Source organism: Corythoichthys intestinalis, chromosome 12, assembly GCF_030265065.1.
Source record: "Corythoichthys intestinalis isolate RoL2023-P3 chromosome 12, ASM3026506v1, whole genome shotgun sequence".
In the NCBI taxonomy this organism is placed as follows: Eukaryota; Metazoa; Chordata; class Actinopteri; order Syngnathiformes; family Syngnathidae; genus Corythoichthys; species Corythoichthys intestinalis.
The window spans coordinates 1,962,145-1,989,433 of record NC_080406.1 but is presented as its reverse complement, the minus strand read 5'-3'; the positions used below and the strand labels follow the sequence as shown (position 1 = coordinate 1,989,433).

Sequence of the window (27,289 nt, the reverse complement as noted above, 5' to 3'; positions counted from 1 at the left end):
ATATATTGACCAACTGATATATCAGACAATATATGGACCTTTCTCAAGATTGGCCGATACCAGCCGATATTTCAGGCCGATATAATAGTTGCTCTTACGTCCACCGTTTGAGTGAGGATATTTCTCATGAAGATTGACCGATATGTTGTCCAGCTGATATTTTAATCCTTCTCAAGATTGGCCGATATCAGCCGATATAATAAGAAATGTTGCGTCCACTGTTCGATTGAGGATCTTTCTCATGATAATAGAAAAATATATTGACCAACTGGTTTATCGGACAATATATGGATCTTTCTGAATATTGCCTGATATCAGCCGATATATCGGGCTGATATTCCTGTTACGTCTTCTGCTTTAGTCATGATCCTTCTCATGACAATCGACCGATATATTGCCCAGCAGATATATTGACTTTTATCAAGATTGGCCGATATATCGGGCCGATATAATAAGAACTGTTGCGTCCACTGTTTGAGTGAAGTTTCTTTCTCATGAAGGTCAAATGATGTATTGACCAATTGATATATCGGATAATACATGCACCTTTCTCAATATTAGCGATATCAGCCAATATATCGGGCCGATATAACGGTTAAGTCTACTGTTTGGGTGATGATTTTTCTCTTTAAGATCGACTGATATATTGCCCACCTGATATATTGACATTTCTCAAGATTGGCCGGTATCAGCCGATATATCTGGCCAATATAATAAGATAAGTGTTACGTCCACTGTTTGAGTGATTATCTTTTTCATCAAGATTGACCGATATATTGAGCAACTGATACAGTATATCGGACAATGTACGGACCTTTCTCAAGATTGGCCGATATCAGGCGATATATCCAGCCGATATAATAATATAACTGGGGTTGGGGTGATGGTCTTTGTTGATTCAGATTTTGCACCTAGTGTTACAAAAGGTAGTAGCAGAAGAAAAACATTGTTTACTTGGAAAATGGCAATTGGCTGAAATTTTATTAATTTGTTTTCTGCCTTTGAAAATCCCATATCGGTCGACCTCTACTTTATTGTCAACCTCTCTAGAACAGGAAAACTATCAGATATGAAATCTTAAATCAACAGAGTTATGTCGAGAAACGTTATTGATTGCGTTCGTGTTTTTTTTCCCCACCAGGTATGGTCAAAGACGGAGTACTAACTATCGGCAAAGTGTCTGCTCCTGTCTACAGCCCAAATGAGAAAATGAAGGTTCCAGATGTACTCTTCTACGATAATCCCCAGGTAATTTGTCAGGCAAAACCGGAGGTGACAGATAATCATCACTATTGATCGATTGGTTGATTGCATTTCTTGTGGCCCAGATTCCTTTCTCAGAAAGGCTTTTCTGTCTCTCTCTGTCCTTAAACTGTTATTATTTTGTTCATGTCGCGAATGGAATTGTGAGTGGATGTTGTTGACGTGTGAGGATGTCCTACTTTTTTTTTTTCTTCAATGACCTGCTTTCTTCAGAACCGAACCACAAAGAGATTACCAAGCAGCATATTCTTTTAGTTTTGTAAGGTTTTATGGTTAGTCCTTCGAATGTTCAATTTTTTTGAATTTTCACTCTGAAATGTGTCTCTGCAGCACATGACGGTGATGGAGGATATGTTAAAAGATTTTCTATTGGGAGAGCACCTCCTTTTGGTAGGCAACCAGGTAAGCATGATTATAATCGGTCATATTTTTCCATTTTAAATGAATGGGGCCATTGGACTTATATGGGGATGTTTTGTCATATTTTTCAAAATTTTTGGATGTGTAAATGATGTGAATGGAATAAAAGAAATGTAGGATGGACAGTGTTGTTCAAGTTACTTTTGAAAAGTAGTTATAGTTACTTCTTTCTTATGAATGATGAAAGTAACTTTACTTAACACATGAATACATTTCTACATACTGGAAAAGAAACTATTCAAAAACACGTTAATTTAGCTGTTCTATTTTCTTCCACAGGGTGTGGGCAAGAACAAAATAGTAGATCGGTTCCTACACCTTCTGAACAGACCCAGAGAGTATCTACAGCTGCACAGGTCAGTCCTAACATTTTGTTGTTTTTGCTCTCGCATATATCCAAATTGTTCTTACGTTTCTGTTCAATTACACTTTACCCACTTCCTTTAAGTTGCCGTTAAATCAAGTGTGTCAAATGTGTATCATACAATAGAAGGCCTGTTGTTGATAAAATGAATTTACCAACGCTAATTAAACAGGCATCTTAAGATGATGGACATGATGACCCAGTTAGCCCGACTTATTGTAGCAGCTAATAGTAGATCAAAGCGGCATGGGAAGGAGGCCAGAGTACGTGCGCATGCGCTAGGGTTGCTTCCATGTGGTCAAAATGGTGGATATGTTTTTAAAAAATTACAATGGGGCTTTGCTGTGAGGAGATACAGATATTAGCACCGCCCAGGTTGGTCTGGGGACATTTCGAGGACAATATCAGATCACTTCCTGTTGATTTTGGTATATGTAGGGGACACGTCCTGGTCATATCATATCATTTGGGGACATTTGGGGGACATGTCCCGGTCATATCAGGTCATTTGGGGACATTCGGGGGATATGTCTTGGTCATGATAATAGGTCACTTCCTGTTGATTTGGAGACATGTCCTGGTCATATCATGTCATTTGGTGACATTTGGGGGACATGTCCTGGTCATATCAGGTTATTTGGGAACATTTGGGGGGACATGTCCTGGTCATATCATGTCATTTGGGGACATTCGGGGGACATGTCCGGGTCATGTGAGGTAATTTATGGACATTTGGGGGACATGTCTTGGTCATGATAATAAGTCACTTCCTGTTGATTTGGGGACATGTCCTGGTCATATCATGTCATTTGGGGGACATGTCCTGGTCATATGAGGTCATTTGGGGACATTCGGCGGACGTGTCTTGGTCATAACAGGTCACTTCCTGTTGATTTGGGGACATTTGAAGGACATGTCCTGGTCATATCAGGTCATTTTGTGACTGTCAATGATACCGATGATGATGACAATAAACAAAAACATTTGGGGGACATGTCCTGGTCATGTGAGGTCATTTATGGACGTTTTGGGGGACATGTCCTGGTCATATCAGGTCATTTGGGGACATTTTTTGAAAAATGATAATACATCAGCGTTGCAATGTATTTTCATCAACAATAAAGTTTTGCACATCATTAAATAAAAGGAATACTTCACAATTAAATCACATTTACTGTAGTAACACAAAGCAGCCACTAGGGGGCATGCCGATGCAATGAGAAATCCCAAGATGCATTTTGCTGGAGTTTAACACAGATTTTTGTATTTTATTACTTTTTTAATGACTATTTCTTTCTGGTAATGCTGTAGTTATACGAGATGAGTTTATTATTCATTATTTTTTTTAATCTTTTATTGTTCATTTAACTTTTGCCCCATGAAGGCAAATGGTCTGCCCCATGCATCTTCAATTTAGAGACAACTAAGGGTTAATGAACACAATTGCTGTGCTAAGCTGTGATCATCCCTTGTACAGAAGCAGGTTTTTATATTCACTTTCAAGGCAACATGCATATTGGCCCAAAATAGATGTCTATATCATTTAATTGTGCTGATATTATGGGCGACTTGATAATATTGGACAACTGTTGCCCTGTGTGATGATGGTTGCAATGATAGGACTTTCGGTATATTGTTCCAGAGTCCAAATTGTTCATCATATTTCATTGTAGTGACCTTACTAATTTTTCCTAAGGTGCTATTAATAGAAAACGTGGAATAATAATAACATATGCTCCGTGCAGGGATACCACAGTGCAGACACTGACGCTGCAGCCTTCGGTCCGAGACGGTATCATCACATATGAAGATTCGCCACTGGTCTGTTGTTGACGTCTTCTTTTTCCAGTTTGATATCATCGAATTTCTAAATGTTTTTGCGCATGTCCGTGCAGGTCAAGGCCGTAAAGATGGGGCACATTTTGGTGATCGACGAGGCCGACAAAGCTCCCACAAATGTCACCTGCATCCTCAAAACCCTAGTGGAAAGCGGAGAGATGATTCTGGCTGACGGACGCAGAATTATCTCTGGTACGCCCTTTTTGTATTGCAGTGTTGTTTTTTGGCAACCCTTTTCATTTTCATCTTGGGTCTTTCGGATAAAATACTTATTAGTCCTATTCATATTTGAATCATTTCACAGCATCTTTATTTTTTAAAACCTTTCTATCGAGGTCACCGTTATAGTTTCGCAAGCTAGCTAGCTCCACTGCCACACTTTTATGCATCGCTAAACAAAGTAATTAGCTACTTATTGACACCTAGTGATATGGAAGAGTATTGCATTATTACTGACTATTGAACAGCCGACACGGCACATTTGCGGTTTCATTTTCCAAAAACATTTTTGACATAATTTCAATGAAAGCGGAGTATTTTCCGCGGCACAGTGTTTGAAAAACACTGCCTTAGAGACATACCCATCTGTAATATATGTGCATAGTGACACTCTGTTTTAATAATCTTATTTAATGTAATTATAATTTCATTTTTTACAGTTGTATCTGTACGTGCTGCTTTTTTTTTTGTGCTCTTTTGGTTTGATGCAAACTGCAAACTACATATGATTCAGATTCAGAGATTTATTTGTCATTGACACCAGCTCTCACAACAGATTACAACGAAATTCTGTTCGATGAGTGAGCATCGGGCCGCTGCAGACGTTCCGCGCCGCCAACTTCTCTCTCCACTAATTACAGAGAAAGTTACAAGTAGACAAACATACAGTGCCTTGCGAAAGTATTCGGCCCCCTTGAACCTTGCAACCTTTCGCCACATTTCAGGCTTCAAACATAAAGATATAAAATTGTGATTTTTTGTCAAGAATCAATAACAAGTGGGACACAATCGTGAAGTGGAACAACATTTATTGGATAATTTAAACTTTTTTAACAAATAAAAAACTGAAAAGTGGGGCGTGCAATATTATTCGGCCCCCTTGCGTTAATACTTTGTAGCGCCACCTTTTGCTCCAATTACAGCTGCAAGTCGCTTGGGGTATGTTTCTATCAGTTTTGCACATCGAGAGACTGACATTCTTGCCCATTCTTCCTTGCAAAACAGCTCGAGCTCAGTGAGGTTGGATGGAGAGTGTTTGTGAACAGCAGTCTTCAGCTCTTTCCACAGATTCTCCATTGGATTCAGGTCTGGACTTTGACTTGGCCATTCTAATACCTGGATACGTTTATTTTTGAACCATTCCATTGTAGATTTGGCTTTATGTTTTGGATCATTGTCCTGTTGGAAGATAAATCTCCGTCCCAGTCTCAGGTCTTGTGCAGATACAAACAGGTTTTCTTCCAGAATGTTCCTGTATTTGGCTGCATCCATCTTCCCGTCAATTTTAACCATCTTCCCTGTCCCTGCTGAAGAAAAGCAGGCCCAAACCATGATGCTCCCACCACCATGTTTGACAGTGGGGATGGTGTGTTCAGGGTGATGAGCTGTGTTGCTTTTACGCCAAACATATCGTTTTGCATTGTGGCCAAAAAGTTCAATTTTGGTTTCATCTGACCAGAGGACCTTCTTCCACATGTTTGGTGTGTCTCCCAGGTGGCTTGTGGCGAACTTTAAACGAGACTTTTCATGGATATCTTTGAGAAATGGCTTTCTTCTTGCCACTCTTCCATAAAGGCTAGATTTGTGCAGTGTACGACTGATTGTTGTCCTATGGACAGACTCTCCCACCTCAGCTGTAGATCTCTGCAGTTCATCCAGAGTGATCATGGGCCTCTTGGCTGCATCTCTGATCAGTTTTCTCCTTGTTTGAGAAGAAAGTTTGGAAGGACGGCCGGGTCTTGGTAGATTTGCAGTGGTCTGATGCTCCTTCCATTTCAATATGATGGCTTGCACAGTGCTCCTTGAGATGTTTAAAGCTTGGGAAATCTTTTTGTATCCAAATCCGGCTTTAAACTTCTCCACAACAGTATCTCGGACCTGCCTGGTGTGTTCCTTGGTTTTCATAATGCTCTCTGCACTTTAAACAGAACCCTGAGACTATCACAGAGCAGGTGCATTTATACGGAGACTCGATTACACACAGGTGGATTCTATTTATCATCATCGGTCATTTAGGACAACATTGGATCATTCAGAGATCCTCACTGAACTTCTGGAGTGAGTTTGCTGCACTGAAAGTAAAGGGGCCGATTAATATTGCACGCCCCACTTTTCAGTTTTTTATTTGTTAAAAAAGTTTAAATTATCCAATAAATGTTGTTCCACTTCACGATTGTGTCCCACTTGTTGTTGATTCTTGACAAAAAAATTCAATTTCATATCTTTATGTTTGAAGCCTGAAATGTGGCGAAAGGTTGCAAGATTCAAGGGGGCCGAATACTTTTGCAAGGCACTGTATATCATACAACATAGCAGGCATATGACACGACGCACAGGTCACGTGCAGGGATTTTTTTGTACGAAAAAAGAGAACTACTAGTCATGGCTGGAGGAAGGGGGGATTGGGTCAGTGATAGTAAGAAAAAGGCAGTGGCGGACTGAAGGGGGGGAGGTTGTGTGTGAGTGTGTGTATGCACAAGTGTATCAGTATTTGTACGTGTCTGTAGACAAAATAAGTCGCAGGGCCCTGCGACCGGCCATTGGAAGAGATCAAGGGCAAGAGATAGGGCCATCTGCGCGGCTCTCCCCAGGAGAAGGGAGGGGTGGATTAAGGGTGTTTGGGAAAGGGAAAGGAAAATTATAATCGAATTAAGCCGAATAAGTAATTTAGTATGTCCAAATACAGTTGGTCTTCAGTCAAATTCGCACTCCTCATGGTGTACACGAGACCTCAGGTCCCTTAAGTCATTGCTAATAGTCGCGGTCTGCCTCGATAGTTCAGTCACCTGGCGCAAGGTAGCACCCACTTTTCTCCATCCTTCCTCGGACCGAACCGTGAGTCCACGGAGCCAGTTCTTGATCCGAGCCTTGACGCGGTCTTCCAATGCCTTGAATCGCACTGTTTGATCCGTGGTCAATTTGTTGATTTCCTTGAAAGCTGCCGTCTTGGAAACTTTCCTGTAGTGCAAGGCACCTCCTCAGCAGAAGGAACCCCACGACCGTCACGCCAAACAGCCAAATATCGTCGATGTCTTCCACAGATGGGACAGTAAAACACGCTGGCTTCCAGTGATCCCATGAATCTCACATATCCAGCGGCGCCCAGACGGCTCTCCTGGAGCACCGTGTCTTGTTGAAAAAATCTTGTCAGTTGCGCTGATAGACCAACTAATCAGATCCATTTTCGTATGAGAGACCAGCACAGTTGATCCACAGAGGAAATACAAAAAAAGCAGACAGACTAGATTGACGAAGATAGCAGCAGGGAGGAAACACGAAGAAGAAAAAAAGAGGAAATGCAATAGTACTATAAAAGCGGAGATGTGGAGGTTGTTTGCTCTTCATTCACTCACTCTTCTTCTTCAGATCCACTTGAAGCAAACGGGAGGGCTAACGTCATCGCCATGCACCCAGACTTCAGGATGATGGTGCTGGCCAACCGACCAGGCTTTCCCTTCCTGGGCAACGACTTCTTTGGAGCTTTAGGTGGACAGACACGCGTACACAGCAACTGACATCTTAGTCATACATTTTTATTGGGTTACGCTACAATACAGGTTCATGTCTTCATCATAGGCGACATCTTCAGCTGCCATGCCGTGGACAATCCCAAACCCAGGGCTGAGCTCGCCATGTTGAAGCAGTACGGCCCCGGCGTTCCCGACAGTACTCTGGAGAAGCTTGTCGCCGCCTTTGGAGAGCTCCGGTCCATGGCCGACCAAGGCACCATTTCCTACCCGTATTCTACTCGAGAGGTGGTCAACATTGTCAAGCATCTCCAGGTAGGAAAGATTGAACGTGACCTTGTTGCTCTAGTGCTGCAGAATAATATGAGGATGTAATACCTCGGTTATCTAGGAAGAACTGGCTATACCAGGGGTCTGCTGTCTCTTTTAGTCTTTCACTGTGGCTCTTCGTGACTATAGCAGTGAACTTTTACAGTGCCATTGACAATGTTAGACGCTCAATCATCCTTCCGCTGTGAATTTCAATGAGTTCTTCACTAGTAGACGTCCAATCTATTTGAACTGGGAATGGGTTATGAGCTGTGGCGTTCCCCAGGGGTCAATCTCAGCACCGCTACGGTTCATTCTGCATCAGAAAACGTCGCTAAAATCAAATGGATTGGACGTCTAACGCCATCCATGGCAGGCACTAAGTAAATCATTAATAAAATAATCGGTTGAGCAATAAGCTAATTATAACTTCATTTTAACGTCAATGCACTGACTTTGATGGGAATGTTCAGGGTTGGCGAAAGGTCTTTTCGTGCTTCTGCCATGAATTGAAATCAGTTTACCACTAGTAGACATCAAATCCATTTCAAGTTGATTGGACATGTATAACCGTCAATGGCAACCAATGAGTTAATCAGTATTTTATTTGGATTCAAATTAGATTGTATAGTTTTAAAAGCTAATTCTAAATTTGAAGAGGATGGTGCGGACTGTAAGTAAACTATAGATGGACTAAAAAAATGTTTGAGCTAATGTTTTTCAATGCATTCGTAATTTAGTTTATAGGTATATTTAGCCGTTTTTTGTTTTTTTTGTGGGAATACGTGTCTGAAAAAAACGGTTGCATTTTATAGCATTTAAGCTAGCAGACTTTTGCTATGTAAGTTAGCCAATTTTTCTTTTGTTGTACATAGATCCTCATTTTTAAAAAGTTTTTTATACCTTTTGAGGCTCACCTCAAGTATTTTAATTTTTCATGTTCCTTATCCGATTACTCGATTATTCGAACTAACTAGTTCATCGATTAATCGGTAGCTGTAGCCCTAAAAATATTTGATGTCAAAGGGCCTTTGTGGTTCCTGGTGTTTTCCTGGTCAAAATGGCTCTTTGAGTATCTAAGCTGACCCCTGGGCTATACAGTTAGCGTTAGCAGTCGACCTGCAGGGAGCTCATAACAAGTCTGCCTATTTTTTACTTGTTTGACCTCTGGGTACCTCCCGATACGATATTGTCAGGGAAATTCAACTTTGAACTCCAAGACAAGTGTCAACTTCATAGCTCGATGATAAATGAATTAGACCAACCAAAGATTGCCTGCTTCGAAGACTTTATAAACATCATATATCAAGGGTACAAAATGATGTGATTCAGCCCAGGAGCTGTGATCACCCAGAAGTACAAAGAAGTACAATAGAGGCGGGACATTTATACTGTCGAAAGGGCGTTACCCAAGGATGCTTACTGTGAAACGATACCTATAAAAACGAAAGTGGTTTTCCAAAGAAAAACATCGTGACTTACAACCTTGAGAACCTGGCCGTGGCTAGCACCAAAAGGGACTTAAAATTTGATAACAGTCAACAGAACCTCTTTGTATTATGTTCAAAGAAATACAACACACGAACCTGGATGAATAGTCTAACAAATGAATATACTGTAGTATCACACCAGTTATGTGTTTTATAAGCATGAATAAAATTTCTTTCACAGATACGATACAAGGCTCACATTGACAACAATATGGCGATACACCAATTATCGATACACGGGTCAGGAAATCAATCTACCATATACTAGGATACAACTATTCCTGGAAAACGGAATTGAATAATGTTTTTTTTTTTTTTTTTTTTTTTGCACTGTTGTGGACAATCTGTCCAAATATTTGTCTTCCTTACAGACTTACAGTATGTCCTTTCAACATCTTTTTCCCAACAGAAATTCCCCAACGAGGGTCTAGCCAATGTGGTTCGGAACGTCTTTGACTTCGACTCGTATAACAAAGACACGCACGACGTCCTGATCGAGGCGCTGCACAAGCACGGCATTCCCATCGGAGCCAAGCCCAACTCTGTCAAGATGGCCAAGGAGTAAGGCATTAGGGACATGTTTGCTGGCCGCAATTGATCGTGTACAGTTGGAAAAGTACTGCACATGTACAGGGAGTCCTCGAGTTACGACCGAGTTCCGTTCCTAGCTGGCAGCGTAACCCGAATTTCTGCGGAAGTCACTGTAAAAGTCAAAAAATTGACCTCAAAATACTGAAATATTGTATAAAAAGACCAAAACAAAGCCCTTCGCGATATGCAATGAGTCAATTAATCGCACGGTAAAAAAAAAAAAAAAATTATATGAGGGCTGTAATTATCCCGGCTGCAATTTATCGACAGGTGCGCGCGTGCGTTTGCGTGTTCTGCGTGTACTCAGCACATGTGCGTGGTGATTGCATATGAGACACCAGTTCCTTTAACAGATGTTTATTGGTCATCAACATACTGTAGAATTAAAGTTCTTATGTACAAAATAAGGAAACATATCTATATTAAACATTGTGAAACGTTAGCATTGCTACATTGAGACTAATGGAAAAAAGACGACGTGCTCTCGTTTTTAGCCTGCTATAAAACATTGGCAGTCTTCTCCAAAACGCAAACCTGCTGTTTAAAGGTGGAACTTCAAGCATAAAAACTCGCTGGGTTACAGCATTTGCTAATGATGCGAAAAAAGGAAAAAATATTACTGACACCACTTGCATTTTTTGTGTAAAGCTTACAGTTAGCGGATTTGCGAACGTACTTCCATCGAACATTTCAAAATAAAAGCATGTCATGATCAACATGTAAAATGACGATTTTTGGAGTTAATCTCGCATACTAAAATCGATATTTTTCCCTCCAAAAATGGATCCAACAATTAATTAACTTATTTATTTTACTTAAAAATATTGTTTATTGCCCATTGCAAAATGCATGCATGCAACACTAATACGTACTACAATTGGATGTCAAATGGGGGCCGCAAAATATTGTCCCGAGCGCCGTAACTTTGAGACCACTTTCCACTGTGAATGTAATGTAAAAGGACACCATAATGCATACATGAAAGGGTTAATAACCAATTATTAATAGTATTGATTGTAGATGACTTGTTGACAAATGGCATCGAATATGAGCGAAGCTTCTATGAAGCTTCTGCATGAACCACACTGTTTATATCAATGAAGGCCTTGCATTCTTTACAATACTTTCCTAAAAATGTAAAAATTTGATTTTTGAATAAAGGAAAATATTTGTTTCTCAAGTGTCCTGTGCTTTTATTTCAGACTGGTTACATTAAAAAACGCAAAACAACTTAACGGGGCAGAAACAAGTATTTTCCTTCATTGATTATGTAGTTTACTGCTCGAGTACAGTACTAGCACACATTAGTATTTGTCATCTTGATGGAAAAAAAAGGGACCAAAACAGTGTTTAAAAAACACAAAACTGAACCCGACTGAGTTCATGTGTGTGAGTTTTGCAAGTAGTTTGAATTGATGTTTGACTAGAGATGTACCCGATTGGATCACGCAATCAGAAATTGGGCCCGATCACATAATATTCAGAGGGTCGGAATTGGGTAAAAAACAAAATCAGGCTGGTAAAATGAAGCCATTTTAAATATTAACTCATTGGTTACTGTTGACGGCGATTGCGGTCCAATCCGTTTTGACTGTCTTTCGTTGTCAACGGGTAGTCAAACATGAATGCCAGCCCTCCCAATTGAAATGGATATGTTGTCTATAACAGTCAGTGGCAGTGAATGAGTGCTACAAGCAACATAATAGAAATACAGAATACAGTGGTATGTAAAAGTATCTGAACATTTTGGAATTTCTCACATTTCTGCATAAAATCAAATGTGATCTGATATTTGTCAAAATCACACAGATGAAAACAACTGCCTTAACTAAAACCACCCAAACATTTATGTTTTCATATTTTAATGAGGATACCGTGCAAATAATGACATAAAGGGGGGAAAATAAATAAGTGAACCCCCCGCCTCAGGAGAATTAAAGAGCAATTGAAACATATTTTTACCAAACATTTTAAGTCAGGTGTGTGCCCAGTCACTGATGAGTGGTTTAAAGCTGCCCTGCCCAATATAAAACACACACCTGGTAAGAAATGTCCTGATGACAAGCTGTTTTCCGAAATTTCCGGGTTTGTGGTGAGTCAGCAACCAGCACACTTTTGCTCAATAGACGATGTTTATTAATTAGAAAATGCAGAATAAATGAGATTCATTGATTACAGTCCCACAAGAGCAAGCAACAAGTATCAAGAACAAGCATAACAAGTGTTAACGATGACGTTAGATCTAGTTTGTCAATCCCAGAATTCCCGTGTTACCGTTACAGCACAACAAAATGTTCCTTAACAATGAAAATCGCTTACCATGACAAATGAGCGGGGAGCCAAACGCTCTGGCAAAGCAGCGAAAGAACAAAGCCAAGCGACCCGTACGTAATCCTTTGGCAGACTTCCGGCGAGTTGGGGGAGTCTCCCGACTCTTACAGGCACGTCTGACGCAGGGACACGGGTGCCCCCACGAAAACGCACCACCCGAACTCGTGAGACCCCCCATGGTATGAGATTCCCCCCAGTTGAGGCTCCCAGCGGTTAAAATAGAATGTTTAAGTTATCTCGTGAGATTCCCTCCTAACTATGGAACTCAAGCACGTACAATGGTGCAAAACAAGTTATCTTGTGAGATTCTCCCCTAACTATGGGACTCATGGTAAAAAACAATAGAAGTTGTTACAATCTAGGTCACAGAAGCAATCATACATCACAAAGGCAAAATGTGCTATTGTTAAGGCATCACATAATATTTTCCCCCATCACAAGCATTGTCTGATGTGCACCATGGCTCGGTCAAAAGAGCTGTCTGAAGACCTGTGATCAAGGATATATAGATAATAGAATAAAGAAACATCTCTAAAAGTCTTGATGTTCATCAATCGACAGTCAGAGAAGTTGTGTACAAATGGAGAGAGTTTGGCACTGTTGCTTCTCTCCCAAGTAGTGGCCGTCCACCAAAGATGACACCAAGAGTTCAGCGCAGAATTTTCAGAGAGGTCAAAAAAGAACCCTAGAGTGTCTGCTAAAGACTTACAGAAATCACTGGCACAGTCCAATATCGCTATGCACATATCATCTATATGCAAAACTATGTCCAAGAATGGTATCCATGGAAGGACTCCACGGAGGAAGCCACTACTGTTTAAAAAAAAACCTCATTTAATGTTCGCAAAAAGGCACTTAGACACTCCACAGTAGTTTTGGCAAAATATTTTGTGAACTGATTAACCCAAAGTTGAATTGTTTGGGAGTAACACACAATGTCATGTGCGGAGGAAAAATGGAACAGCTCTCCAACATCAACACCTCATCCCCACCGTCAAGCATGGTGGAGGGAGCATCATGATTTGGGGCTGTTTTGCTGCCTCAGGGGCTGGACAACTTGCAATCCATAATGGAAGAATGAATTCACAAGTTTATCAGGATGTTTTGCAGGAAAACCTGAGGCCGTCTGTCATACAGTTGACGCTAAAAAGAGGATGGTTGCTCCAACAAGACAAGGATCCAAAACTCAGAAATAAATCAACTTCAGAATGGTTCCAGAAGAACAAAATACACGTTGTGGATTGGCCAAGTCAAAGTCCAGACTTGAACCCCATTGAGATGCTGTGGCATGACCTAAAGATAGCGGAATTTGACTGAACTACAGCAGTTTTGTAGAGAAGAATGGGCCAAGATTAGTCCTGATCGATGTGCCAGAATGATCTGCAACTACAGGAAGCGTCCGGTTGCAGTTATTGCTGCCAAAGGGTGGACCACAAAATATTAAATGTGATGGTTCACTTACTTATTTTTCCCCCTTCTGTCATTGTTTGCATGCTATCCTCATTAAAATATGAAAACCTACAAATGTTTGGGTGGTTTTAGTTAAAGCAGACAATGTTTTTTCATCTGTGTGATTTGGACAAATCTTAGATCACATTTGATGGTGATTTTATGCAGAAATGTGAGAAATTCCAAAAGTTTCAAACTTTTTCATACCACTCTATGTAAATCTCTATATGCTGTATCCATAATTCCTTCTACCACAGGTTGCCTCTGCCAGAAGCCAAGATGACAGGGTTTTGGACGATAAATCAAAAAGGCAATGCCCGGCGCAAAATGCTATGTCCTTCTGAGACGCATCGCATTGACGTCAAGGTAAGTAGTGTGTCTTTTTTTTAAGGCTGCATATTAGCTATCCTCAAATGAGTTCTGCATTCAAATACCTGCTTCTCTTTTTGGAAGCGGAGCACATTTGTGTGTAGAAAACAGGCCAGTGATTCATACACAGACCTGTCCATGTGAAGCGTGGACACACTAAATACCTTCAATTTAAAAATAGATCTGGATGTTTCCAGGGTCCCGTCTACCTGCGTGTTCAAACCTATCCGTGCAACAGGCAGGAGAGCCGGGCTTTGAGTTTCAGTGAGGAAAAAGCCCACTGGCAGATACCCATGAACGAAGTCAACATCATCTGCGATGTCACTACTAAAGATGGTAAACATGACTGCTTAGATAGTGTTGATGTTTCCATGAAGGAAGTTGAGTTGTACTGACTACACAAAGTTTTTGTCTGTGCGTTTTGACTGAGGCAAAAGCGACAGAGGCTCTTTCATGTGATACCCCAAAATGACTGTTTGCCCTAAAACGCAAGTTTTTGGGGGGTTGTTAAAATTGAAAACGCTGCTTTTCTTTCAGTTTTTGTCCAAACCACATCATTTACACACAGATGCACAAAACAAATTCAACCTTCCCATCCATTTCTAATGGCCCACTTCGCTATTCCAGGCATGAAAATCTCTCACCTTTCGGCGAAATTCGCCGTTTCGAAGTCAAAAAGGGTGACCTACGTGAATCGTGTAGATCCGAGGAGAAACTTTTTAGGGGGGGGGGGGGGGGGGTCGGGAGTAGGCATGTGCCGGTTTCCAGTGTCACGGTTTACCATGGTATGAAAACGTCGCGGTTTCAAAACCACTAAAATTATCTGTCACCGTTGTACGATTCGCTATAATTTTTCATGTGTCAAAAATACAGCCAAAAGTGGTGCGGCAGCGCTCACCCCTTCCCCTGTTTGAATGAACCAGCGAACCCAAAAACAAAACACAAGGCGTACATTTCTTCAATTTCTTGAGCTCTCAAATCGTGGTAACTGAAATATACAAAATGAATACATTTAAAACGTTGTACAATAGTATTTTTCCATGTGTGAGTAGCTTCAACTGATTAGCACCTAGGGCTGGGCGATATGGCCTTAAGTACGTATCACGATAAATTGAGCAGATTTACCTCGATAACGATAAATGACGATAAATTCGCCCAAGCCGACTGTTATATAATTTGAAAATTTGAATCAATGCATGGAATACAAATGAACCGTTTCTCGTTAAATTTATTTACCAGCTTTCAATTTAACAATTGCACATGCAGTCTAAACATTAAGTATCAAAAAAAAAAATCTTGTGAACAATAAGAATTCTAGTGTTAACATTTATAACAGCTTGTATGACTTGAAAAATGTACATTATAAAAATGAATATGACGACTGTGCAAACATGTCATTCTAATACAAATGACTTGCAGCTTTAACAGTACACTTCAGACAACTTATTGGTAATGGCTGCTGTGACATAATTGTTCAACACAAGTGTTTACGTCAAAGTTTTAGGTTTTCTTTTTTTCCGAATCATTTTTTAATACATGCACCCCCGCACACAGACACAACCAGATTAAAGCTGTATTGCTCTGATGCCAATGAAACATTTAAGATTTTATGATGGCAGAATAAAGCAAACACATACAAAAAAATAGCTGTGGCCATTAAACTGTCATATTATATATAGGCTTCACTGTTGGATCATACTTTATGCTGAGTGCTTTGCCATCATGGAAGCTTTCAGAGAAATCACACAGAGATACCAAATAACGCGACATAATGATTGCTACATGAAGTCCGTGCCCAGTCCACTCGTTAATTTCAGCCGTTTTGACAAGGTTAGAGCCGCTATCCGACTCCATCACATTCATTTGTAGCTGCTGTTAGCCGCTAGCGTTAGCTTGTGGCTTGGCTACCAGAAGAAAGCACTGAAAGCATCCTCTCCTGAAATCGTGAGAACCAGGGAGGACAGTGGGTGAAAGCCTGTCTGGAACCCGCCAAGAGTTTACTTAATGTCGGGTGAAAGTTTGGCGAAGCTAACTTAAACCCGACTCATTCCGTTTACTTGTAGCGTTAGCCGCTAGCGTTAGCCTACCGGGCTTCTGTTTGTTTGGCTTCCTGAAAAACCACGTGACTCCATACGTAAGCACACTGTCTGCTTTCTTAAAGGGGAATGAACATAGCCGAACAACAAAGAGTCAAAGCGGGATGAAAAGACTATATTTTCTTGTTTTATTAAATTACTGAATTTACCGACATGGTCAAAATTACGTCTGTCATCGTGAAGAATTTCGGTAACGGTAAATTTTCGGTTTACCGCCCTGCTCTATTAGCACCATGAAAAAGTTTGCCAAAAACAAAACACGTTTTCCTTTCAAATTCAAAATACAAACTAATTAAAAACTTACAAAGACGAATGTTAGCCTAGGCTTAGCTGGAAGAGCGACTTCGTCGAGGTTTTAAGTCTCACAACCGCTAAGTGAGAAACAAGCTTGAAGTGGAAAAAAGGATAGCGTCAAAGATCGCTAATTGCGACAGATTTACATTCGCTGGACGAGGAGAGGTTTCACTCCCAAAAAATTTTTCTGATGAATGCATTTGCCAGCATATTGGATTTGGTGAGTAACGTTTTCAATCCTTTTCATATTTTGCTGTATAACAAAGTTACTGCCGTTTGTTGCAACTTGAAATCAAAGCAAGCAGGTGTTTCCCCCCCCCCACCTCTTTTAACCATTAAGCCAACTGAACGCATTTGATTGTGTTTGCTTTGCAGACACTCTATATGTGGCCACATGTAACCCGGTTACGCTGTACTCTATGAAGGAGCGCGGCGATACTATTCAGTGCGTGGAACTTTACGACATCTTCCCCAGGACTCTCAGTGGGGTCTGGCAGCCCTTTGTTACTGTGGCCCCCCTTGGAAGTCCATTGGAAGGCCAGGCGGTTTTGCACGAGGAACAGGTTAGCCCTCAAAGACCCGACAAACCTGAGCCTAAAGGCACTTTATTTCTCTGTACTCTGCACTACATGCTATATACAAGTGCTACATACACATTTTATCATTTTGCAGCATTAAATACAAAGTGAATTGACACTGCGTTATATGCTTTCCGGAGCGACGATATATCTGAATGTTCTTTTCATCTATTCGATCAGAGTAACACGGTGCTCCATGTGGACATGGCCACAGGTGCAGTGCGGAGGCTCATGTTGTCAGCGGGTAATGAGTCTCCCCCCAGCAGTACATCTAATTGGTGGAGCGGTAAAGAAACGCAGGTCAACCTCAAATCTACGGATCTACGGAGCCCCTAAAGGGAAATCGACAGAAATAGACTAAATTTAAACCATCTGGTTTGCATCAGATCGTATGTTGTGCGCACTAAAAACTATCTGGTGCGCTGCAGATAGTAGGTTGTGCGCACTGGAAACTATCTGGTCTGCACCAGATAGTGTGTGGTGCACACTAGAAACTATCTGGTGCGCAGCAGATAGTATATTGTGCGCACTAGAAACTGTCTGGTGCACGGCAGATAGTATGTGGTGCACACTGGAAACTATCTGGTGTGCACCAGATAGTATGTGGTGCGCATTAGAAACTATATGGTGTGCACTTCAAACAGTCTGGTGGTGGTGTGCGCACTAGAAACTATCTGGTATGCGCCAGATAGTATGTGGTACACACTAAAAATTATATGGTGCGCACTAGAAACTATATGGTGCGTGCCAGATAGTATGTGGTGCGCGCTAGATAGTATGTGGTGCGCACTGGAAACTATCTGGTGTGCACTACAAACAGTCTGGTGGTGGTGTGCTCTAGAAACTATCTGGTGTGCGCCAGATAGTATGTGGTGCACACTAGAAATTATATGGTGCGCACTAGAAACTATGTGGTGTGCGCTAGAAACTATATGGTGTGCACTTCAAACAGTCTGGTGGTGGTGTGCCCACTAGAAACTATCTGGTATGCGCCAGATAGTATGTGGTGCACACTAAAAATTATATGGTGCGCACTAGAAACTATATGGTGCGTGCCAGATAGTATGTGGTGCGCACTAGATAGTATGCGGTGCGCACTGGAAACTATCTGGTGTCCACTGCAAACAGTCTGGTGGTGGTGTGCACTAGAAACTATCTGGTATGCGCCAGATTGTATGTGGTGCACACTAAAAATTATATGGTGTGCACTAGAAACTATATGGTGCGTGCCAGATAGTATTTGGTGCGCGCTAGATAGTATGTGGTGTGCACTACAAACTATGGTGCGTGCCAGATAGTATGTGGTGCGCACTGGAAACTATATGGTGCGCACCAGATAGTATGTGGTGCGCACTAGAAACTATATGGTGTGCACTTTAAACAGTCTGGTGGTGGTGTGCACTAGAAACTATCTGGTGGTGTCGGCTAGAAACTGTGTGCTCGCTAGAAATAGTATGTGGTGCACACAAAAAATTATATGGTGCGCACTAGAAACTATATGGTGTTCACTAAAAACTATATGGTGCGTGCCAGATAGTATGTGGTGCGCGCTAGAAACTATATGGTGTGCACTTTAAACAGTCTGGTGGTGGTGTGCACTAGAAACTATCTGGTGGTGTCGGCTAGAAACTATGTGTGCTCGCTAGAAATAGTATGTGGTGCACACAAAAAATTATATGGTGCGCACTAGAAACTATATGGTGCGCACTAAAAACTATATGGTGCGTGCCAGATAGTATGTGGTGCGCGCTAGATAGTATATGGTGTGCACTACAAAACTATGGTGCGCGCCAGATAGTATGTAGTGCGCACTGGAAACTATCTGGTGTGCACTACAAACAGTCTGGTGGTGGTGTGCACTAGAAACTATCTGGTGTGCGCACTAGAAACGATCTGGTATGCGCCAGATAGTATGTGGTGCACACTAAAAATTATATGGTGCGCACTAGAAACTATATGGTGCGTGCCAGATAGTATGTAGTGCGCACTGGAAACTATCTGGTGTGCACTACAAACAGTCTGGTGTTGGTGTGCACTAGAAACTATCTGGTGGTGTCCGCTATAAAATATCTGGTACGCGCCAGATAGTATGTGGTCCAAACTAAAAACTGTATGGTGCGCACTAGAAACTCTATGGTGCGCGCCAGATAGTATGTGGTGCGCACTAGATAGTATGTGATGTGCACTAAAAACTATATGGTGCGCGCCAGATAGTATGTGGTGTCCATTAGAAACAATCTGGTAGTGTGCGCACTAGAAACAATCTGGTTTGCACTAGGAACAATATGGTGGAAGGACTAGAAAACTATCTGGTGCGCATCAGATAGTATGTGGTGCGCACTCGAAACTATCTGGTGTGCACTGAAAACAATCTGGTCGTGTGCGTACTAGAAACTATCTGGTGTGCACCAGATAGTATGTGGTGTTCACTGGAAACTATCTGGTGCGAACCAGTTTAAATTTGATTGATTTTTGTCGATGTCCTTTTTAGGGACTCCAAATTATCTTTAAGAGTGTACACCATTAATTTTGGCAAAGAGGATGTGTAACGCATAATATTAAAATGTGTTTGTTTTTTAGGGGGACTTTAAAATGTGTGGCAACTTCGCCCACAAGAACTGGCTGCTGTTCTACAAGGAATACGGGTGAGATGATGCTCTTCGTTACATTTTTGTAGATGCTGAGCTACATGTGCAGCATTTGCCGTTACAGCAATCAGTTGGAGGTACTGGATGTGCTGGAGGGCCAAGTTCACACCATCTCACTGCCCATCAATCTCAAGTCCGTCTTTCTCGTGGCCGAAGACCGCTGGCTGCTCTTGGAGAACGACACAAACAAGTACGTGACCGCTATTACTTTCGAATCCAGTGGTTCTTAACCTTGCTAATGTGCAATCACTATACACTTTGGAATTTTTTTTTTTTTCCCAAAATGGGATATATCTAAACTAGAACCATTCTTCATTGCCTTAACCTGAAACAGGAAGTTCCTGCTGACCAAGCCCATGCACATGGGGGCTGAGGATTCGGGCGTTTGTCAGCTGCACAGCATCAGCGAGGACCCTGTCAGCTCGGGACACGGGGCCACCAGTGCAGGTACCTTTTCAACACATCCTGTCTGTTCTGCTGTAATCATTGAATAAAAGAGCTTTTACATCAGTGTTTTTCAACCCGTGTACCGCGAGAAGTCTCTACCAAAATCGCGTCAGGGCAGCCATGTTGGTAGGGTCGACTTTCTCGTCAGCGTCGGTGCATTGACATTAAAATGAAGTCATAATGAACTTATTTCTCAAATGATTACTTTTACAATGTCATAGCATCTGTGATTTACTTATTAAAAAGAGGCATCGGCTCTTGGGGGGGAGCATATCGATAACTGATCGGAATACAAAGTATCACGTCATATCACCATATCGATATATTGTCACACCGCAACTGCGTACGTGGAGCTTACATTTTTCGTCTTTTGCCTTTTCAGATAACGTGTCGGTACCCCAGATGCTATCATCTGATCAGCTCCCCAACGAGAATCTAAGCTCCGCCCTCAGTCAAAAGATTGCCTCCCCGAATCGCGTCATGGCTGACACCGGCACCTTTGCACGAGTCATTGTGGGCTTTCCAGACCTTATGGTATTCCACGCTTCACGTACAAATGATCAAAAGTAGTATCGATGAGCATCTTTTTGTTGTTTCACATGTGGTCCAGTCTCCCAATGAAGTGTACAGCTTTACGAGGGCAGTCGACCTATCGGAGATGAATACCAGCGACGGCGGCGCCCACATGTTCCTCAGAGGTGGCTTGCGGACTTCCGTGGCCAAACAAAACAATTGTGTTAGTTTGCTGTCAGCCAATCAGGTCGTTCGGGCCCTTCCCCCGAGCAAGGTTCCCCTGAAAGAGGTCTATCCCAAAGGTAATTAGAATTGATGGTTTTTTGCACCGCAATGACTGGCACGCCGACGTGACAACTTTTTGTTTGGCTCTCAGACGTGACCCCTCCGATGACGGCGGCCTACCTGGAAGTGACTGATCTCAACTCGAAAAAAGTCAAATATATTCCTGTCCCGAGGTAAGAAAGACACAACTGGTGTTCTGCCACCCTCTTGTGGTCAGAAATGGAAAGTCCGCTAAATTTTCATTATTGTAATCCATTACTTTTTCTGAGTAAAGTAGCATATATTAAATGACGTACAGTATGATCATCTCACAAGCGTCTCCACTCTCGTGGGTGACAGGTCGATGTCCGTGTCACCCTACACTAACTGGCTGTCCAAGGTTTCGGAGACCGACGTCCTGATGGCGCCGCTCGACACGGGTGGCGTGGTCACAGTCGACATGGGAGGCCACGTGCGACTCTGGGAGACGGGAATGGACACATTGCAGCGGTCGCTGATGGAGTGGAGAAATATGATTGGCTCTGAGGACGGCAGGCCTGTGCAGGTAGAAATAGTTGATGTGTTAATGGCTGCTGAAATTAGCTTGTCTTTTAGCACTCCATGTTTGCTATGAGCTCGAGTAGTCATGTGATAACATCTTTAGAATGAGCTGCAACCTGAAAAACTAGTTACACTTAAGTGTCACTAGGGAGCGACATAGGATGACAAATAAAGACTGGCAATCTGAGGACATGACAGCAAATTTAACACCAGGGCCGAGGGCGAAAAGTGGTATTTGTTGTGTGGCAAAATTGATTGTGCCATGTGGCATTTTTTCTGTCATGTGGCATTTTTTTGCCATGTGGCAAAATGGACTTTTCCACGTGGCATTTTTTGCCATGTGGCAAAATGGATTTTGTCATGTGGCATTTTTTTGCCATGTGGCAAAATGAATTTTACCATGTGGCTTTTTTTTGTCATGTGGCAAAATGGATTTTACCTTGTGGCTTTTTTTTTTGCCATGTGGCAAAATGTATTTTGACATGTGGCGTTTTTTGGTATGTGGCAAAATGGATTTGGTATGTGGCATTTTTTTGCCATTGGGCAAAATTGATTTTGCCATGTTGCAAAATGAATTTTGCCATGTGGCATTTTTTTAACATATGTTACAGTGATACCTCAGCTCACGAACGCTTAAGCTCACGAACTTTTCGCCTCAAGAACATTAAATTCGCGAGCATATAGTCTCTGCTGACTAACTAGTTTTCGGCGGACGAACCAATTCACGCGGTCGAAAAGCGCCACGAGAAGCTGACGCACGCTCACGGCGTCCCAGTTCGTCCCCTCACTTTCGTTGAGTGCGGACGTGGTTTGTGTTTGATAGACATTTTGGACCATATTGAGTGTACTTTTGCTATTATGGGACCGAAAAAGAGTTACCTACAGTCCTTATGGAAGGTGACTCGTGTTACCAATTCGCCCTCGACTGGTAATTGGCGGTGCTTTCAGCTTCCCACCGTAGTGAGAAGTGGACCGGCGAGTCACGTTGGCTCGTTGTCGTCGGTTGTCTTCGGTTCGCCCGATTTCCTCTCCAGAAAGGTGGCGGCCGGCGTGCATACAAACACCCAGAGGCGTCGGATGGTTTTTTGTGGGCACTTTTATTAACAACCAAAAGCATGTGGGGGGCACAGCAGTGGAGTCTACGCTAACTGCGCACTTTGCCGTAACTGCGCACTTTGCCGGTAACACTCTCCTTCCAAACAGTAACTCCGTCCCTCCCTCCTCCTCCCACTCCATTCCATCAAGCCATCAACTACCATCACAAAGGTAAATAAAACGACTTTATTATACAGTACAGTTTATTTCTTTAATTATAATACAATAGCACATTTATTATACATAAAATAAGGTATATTTTTGTGTAGTTTTAAGGCTTATTTAGTAGAAAATTATGTTTTATGGGGACCTGGGAACGGATTATTCTCATTTTAAGGGTTTCTTATGGGAAATAAATGTTCGGAAGACGAACTTTTCGCCTTACACACACTTTCTGGGAACCAATTATGTTCGTGAGCTGAGGTATCACTGTATTTTTTTCCATGTGGCAAAATGGATTTTGCCATGTGGCATTTTTTTGCTATACGGCAAAATGTATCTTGACATGTGGTGTTTTTTGGTATGTAGCAAAATGGATTTGGTCTGTGGCATTTTTTTGCCATCTGGCAAAATGGATTTTGCCATGTAGTTTTTTTTGCCCTGTTGCAAAATGGATTTTGCCATGTGGCCTTTATTTGCCATGTGGAAAAATGGATTTTACCATGTAGCTTTTTTTTTTGCCCTGTGTCAAAATGGATTTTACCATGTGGCTTTTTTTTTTTTTTTGCCAAGTGCCAAAATGGATTTGGTATGTGGCATTTTTTTGCCATTGGGCAAAATTGATTTTGCCATGTAGTATTTTTTTTTGCCATGTTGCAAAATGGATTTGCCATGTGGCATTTTTTGCCATGTGGTATGTTTTTCCATGTGGCAAAATGGATTTTGCCATGTGGCATTTTTTTGCTATGTGGCAAAATTAATTTTGACATGTGGTGTATTTTGGTATGTAGCAAAATAGATTTGGTCTGTGGCATTTTTTTGCCATCTGGCAAAATGGATTTTGCCATGTAGTTTTTTTTTTTTTGCCCTGTTGTAAAATGGATTTTGCCATGTGGCATTTTTTAACATGTGGTATTTTTTGCCATGTTGTATTTTTTTGCCTTGTGGCATTTTTTCTATGTGGCAAAATGGATTTTGCCATGTGGCATTTTTTTTTTTGCTGTGGAAAATTTGATTTTGCTATGTGGCATTTTTTTGCCATGTGGCAAAATTGATTTTGTCATGTGGCATTTTTTTTTTTGCCATGTGACTTTTTTTTTTTTTTTTTTTTTAATTTTGGTATTTGGCATTTTTGCTGGCCTTGCACGTCCCCGCCATTGACGGCTTTGCACGTTCAAATTTTCCATTCTTAGCCGTCAACGGCTTAGCCTTACTTGGGTGCTGGTTGAACGTCAACGCGCTGTAGTGTAAAATGTATGTTCAAAAATCACAGTCACACAGGTTTTACTGCCATTTAAAATGAATGGAAAATTTGGACGTGCATAGCCCTCAATGGCATGGATGTGCAAGGCCAGCAAAAATGCCACATGGCAAAAAAAAAAGGCAAATACCCCTTTTGGGTCTCGTTGTCTCTCAAATTTGATGTGGTGTTTTGGAACAAATTAGACGATTTACATGCAAAACGCCATTCATTATACGAAAAAAATCATGATACGAAAGCCACTCCGGAACGAATTTTGTATGTTGAGGTACCATTGTACTCTCAGTTAAGTACTTTTGTACAATTTATGGCTCCTCGCACCCACACAAGGCAACCTGTAATGTCACTTACCACCACATAGTGGCTGTACTACTTTGCGAGTGAGCTTCTTGTAAGAATATATTCTCAGAATATATTGAGTGGAAACATTCTCGATTTTCTGGAATGTTTCCTGCTTCTCCTACTTGTGAGCCAGTGCTATCACTGGCATGGATGAATAAAATGCTTTGTGGTGATGATGCAAGAGCTGTGACCCTTGTATATTGATCTGTACACTGAGGCCGCATTGTCTGGGCGCCCACATTGCAGAGCACAGACAGACGGACACATTCTTGGCTCGAGTGAAGACGCTTAAGTGTTGGAAAAGACTGTTGCTAAGGTTAATCTTTAAAAAGGCTGCGGATTTTAGGAAATGCAAGTCGGAATGAAATTAACAAGGATGGCATTTGTAAATCAGAAAAGTTTTCAGGAATGACACTTTACATGCATGCAGATGCTTAAACAGCAGGGGTGTCCAAACTTTTAATTATTATTATTATTATTTTTAAATGTATTAATTTGTATAAAACAATGAAACATAATCACTTAATGCCAGCCTTCCCAGGTGAATTAGTTAAAGACTACAAGCAACAAAATCATCCAGGGGTATAAGGATACTGCAAAATATTTATATTTAGACCACTAAATCTTCTAATTCTATTTTGGCTGTGATTGGATTATCCCACCCGTCCGTCCATCCATCCATCCATCCATCCATCCATCCATCCATCCATCCATCCATCCATCCATCCATCCATCCATCCATCCATCCATCCATCCATCCATCCATCCATCCATCCATCCATCCATCCATCCATCCACCCACCCAAGGCCATCCATCCACCCACCCAAGGCCATCCATCCATCCATCCATCCATCCATCCATCCATCCATCCATCCATCCATCCATCCATCCATCCATCCATCCATCCATCCATCCATCCATCCACCCAAGGCCATCCATCCATCCATCCACCCAAGGCCATCCATCCATCCATCCACCCAAGGCCAGCCATCCATCCATCCATCCATCCATCCATCCATCCATCCATCCATCCATCCATCCATCCATCCATCCATCCATCCATCCATCCATCCATCCATTCATCCACCCACCCAGGGCCATCCATCCATTCATCCACCCACCCAGGGCCATCCATCCACCCACCCACCCACCCATCCATCCATCCATCCATCCATCCATCCATCCATCCATCCATCCATCCATCCATCCATCCATCCATCCATCCATCCATCCACCCACCCACCCAGGGCCATCCATCCATCCATCCATCCATCCATCCATCCATCCATCCATCCATCCATCCATCCATCCATCCATCCATCCATCCATCCATCCATCCATCCATCCATCCATCCATCCATCCATCCATCCAAGGCCATCCATCCACCCACCCACTAAAGTCCATCTATCCAAAGGCCATCCATCCATTCACCCACCCAAGGCCATCCATCCATCCATCCATCCATCCATCCATCCATCCATCCATCCATCCATCCATCCATCCATCCATCCATCCATCCATCCATCCATCCATCCATCCATCCATCCATCCATCCATCCATCCACCCACCCAGGGCCATCCATCCATCCACCCACCCAGGGCCATCCATCCGTCCGTCCATCCAAGCTTCTTGTGCAGGCCATATTCAATGATTTGGTCATCATTTGCTGTTATACAGTATATTAGTACTGACATAATACCACAGGTTTAAAGTAGGCTATTGCTGTCCATTAAAACAGAAAAATTTCAAATTAAACTATATGCATAAATTGTTGCTATTATATCATGGAATACAGACACAAATTTTGACATGAAGCAATGTCAAATCTGCTGTAACTACTTTGATCTCCCACTCACTAGCACTGTTAAATTTGTGAAATAGTTACATTTTCATGGCCGCTGCACTTTCTCACCACCCGTGAGACAGGAGTGTTTTGGCGACACACACCGATTACTCAATAGACACTTCTTTGACGGGGGGAACGCACCACGTCAGACAAGACGGCTACTGTGCTCACTGTTGGCTCCAGACAAACAACATTGGCTCTACTGTATTTGAACATACTTGGACTCTCGACTGTAAATACTTCTCACCTCATCATTTACATCCCTCACTTCCATAACAGACTTCCTGCACTCTGCTTTGAAAAATGTGCTTAACATACTTGCTAAACATACCCGGATAAGATTTCAAAAGGAATTGAATCATGGGCAATTCATGATGGGATGATAGTGTTGAATGCTCAGTAAATACTGTCAAAAGTGCCACTTTAACTAGAGTTGTCCGATCATGACTTTTTCACCGATAAAATTGAAATCCCAATGTTGTCAAAAAATCCTATGCCGATATCAACCAGATACTAATATATGCGATAGTGAACTTAACATATTATGGCTAATGGTATTGGGGGGGAAAGTGCCAATATTACACCACTATATTATTCAACTCAAAATAGTGCAAACACCCATTTTTTGGATCATGTTCTCTCTGAGACAATCCTGGCAAGCGCAAAGTGTCAATAATGCACTGCTGTGTCACATATGGCTCACACAGTGCTAGTAGGCAATTAAATGATTTATTTTATTATTTTTCTTAGTGACTATTTCTTTCTGGTACCACAGTAGTTATATGAGATGAGTTAATAATTCAGTATTTTTCATCTGTTGTTCATTTTATTTGTGCACCATGAGTAATTAGGGTCTTTCCCTCAGTTAACAAATCTCAAGCATATTAGTTTGGAGACATCTAGAGGTCATTCTTAGCATAGCTGCTGTGTGAAACTGTGACCAGCCCATGTACAAAGAGCTGCAGGCTTGTACATTAACTTTTAAGCAAACCTACAGTTCATTGGCGATGTTATTTTAAATGCTTTAATCGGCCATCCGATAATATTGGACAACCCGTTTTTTCCTAAGAT

General features: G+C 41.8%; 1 protein-coding gene across 1 annotated transcript in view; it reads left to right on the top strand.

Moving 5' to 3' along the window:
• vwa8 (von Willebrand factor A domain containing 8) overlaps positions 1-27,289 on the top strand; it is a 115,107-nt gene that overhangs the window by 24,042 nt on the left and 63,776 nt on the right. The window contains exons 19-37 of the mRNA XM_057852472.1: positions 1,142-1,248; positions 1,594-1,665; positions 1,963-2,039; positions 3,793-3,868; positions 3,943-4,078; positions 7,472-7,591; positions 7,682-7,887; positions 9,781-9,932; positions 14,000-14,108; positions 14,309-14,447; positions 16,877-17,064; positions 17,260-17,379; positions 19,660-19,724; positions 19,792-19,917; positions 20,062-20,174; positions 20,557-20,708; positions 20,785-20,989; positions 21,064-21,145; positions 21,312-21,516. Coding sequence (XP_057708455.1) covers positions 1,142-1,248; positions 1,594-1,665; positions 1,963-2,039; positions 3,793-3,868; positions 3,943-4,078; positions 7,472-7,591; positions 7,682-7,887; positions 9,781-9,932; positions 14,000-14,108; positions 14,309-14,447; positions 16,877-17,064; positions 17,260-17,379; positions 19,660-19,724; positions 19,792-19,917; positions 20,062-20,174; positions 20,557-20,708; positions 20,785-20,989; positions 21,064-21,145; positions 21,312-21,516 — 2,450 coding nt within the window. The remainder of the gene's footprint in view (positions 1-1,141; positions 1,249-1,593; positions 1,666-1,962; positions 2,040-3,792; positions 3,869-3,942; positions 4,079-7,471; positions 7,592-7,681; positions 7,888-9,780; positions 9,933-13,999; positions 14,109-14,308; positions 14,448-16,876; positions 17,065-17,259; positions 17,380-19,659; positions 19,725-19,791; positions 19,918-20,061; positions 20,175-20,556; positions 20,709-20,784; positions 20,990-21,063; positions 21,146-21,311; positions 21,517-27,289) is intronic.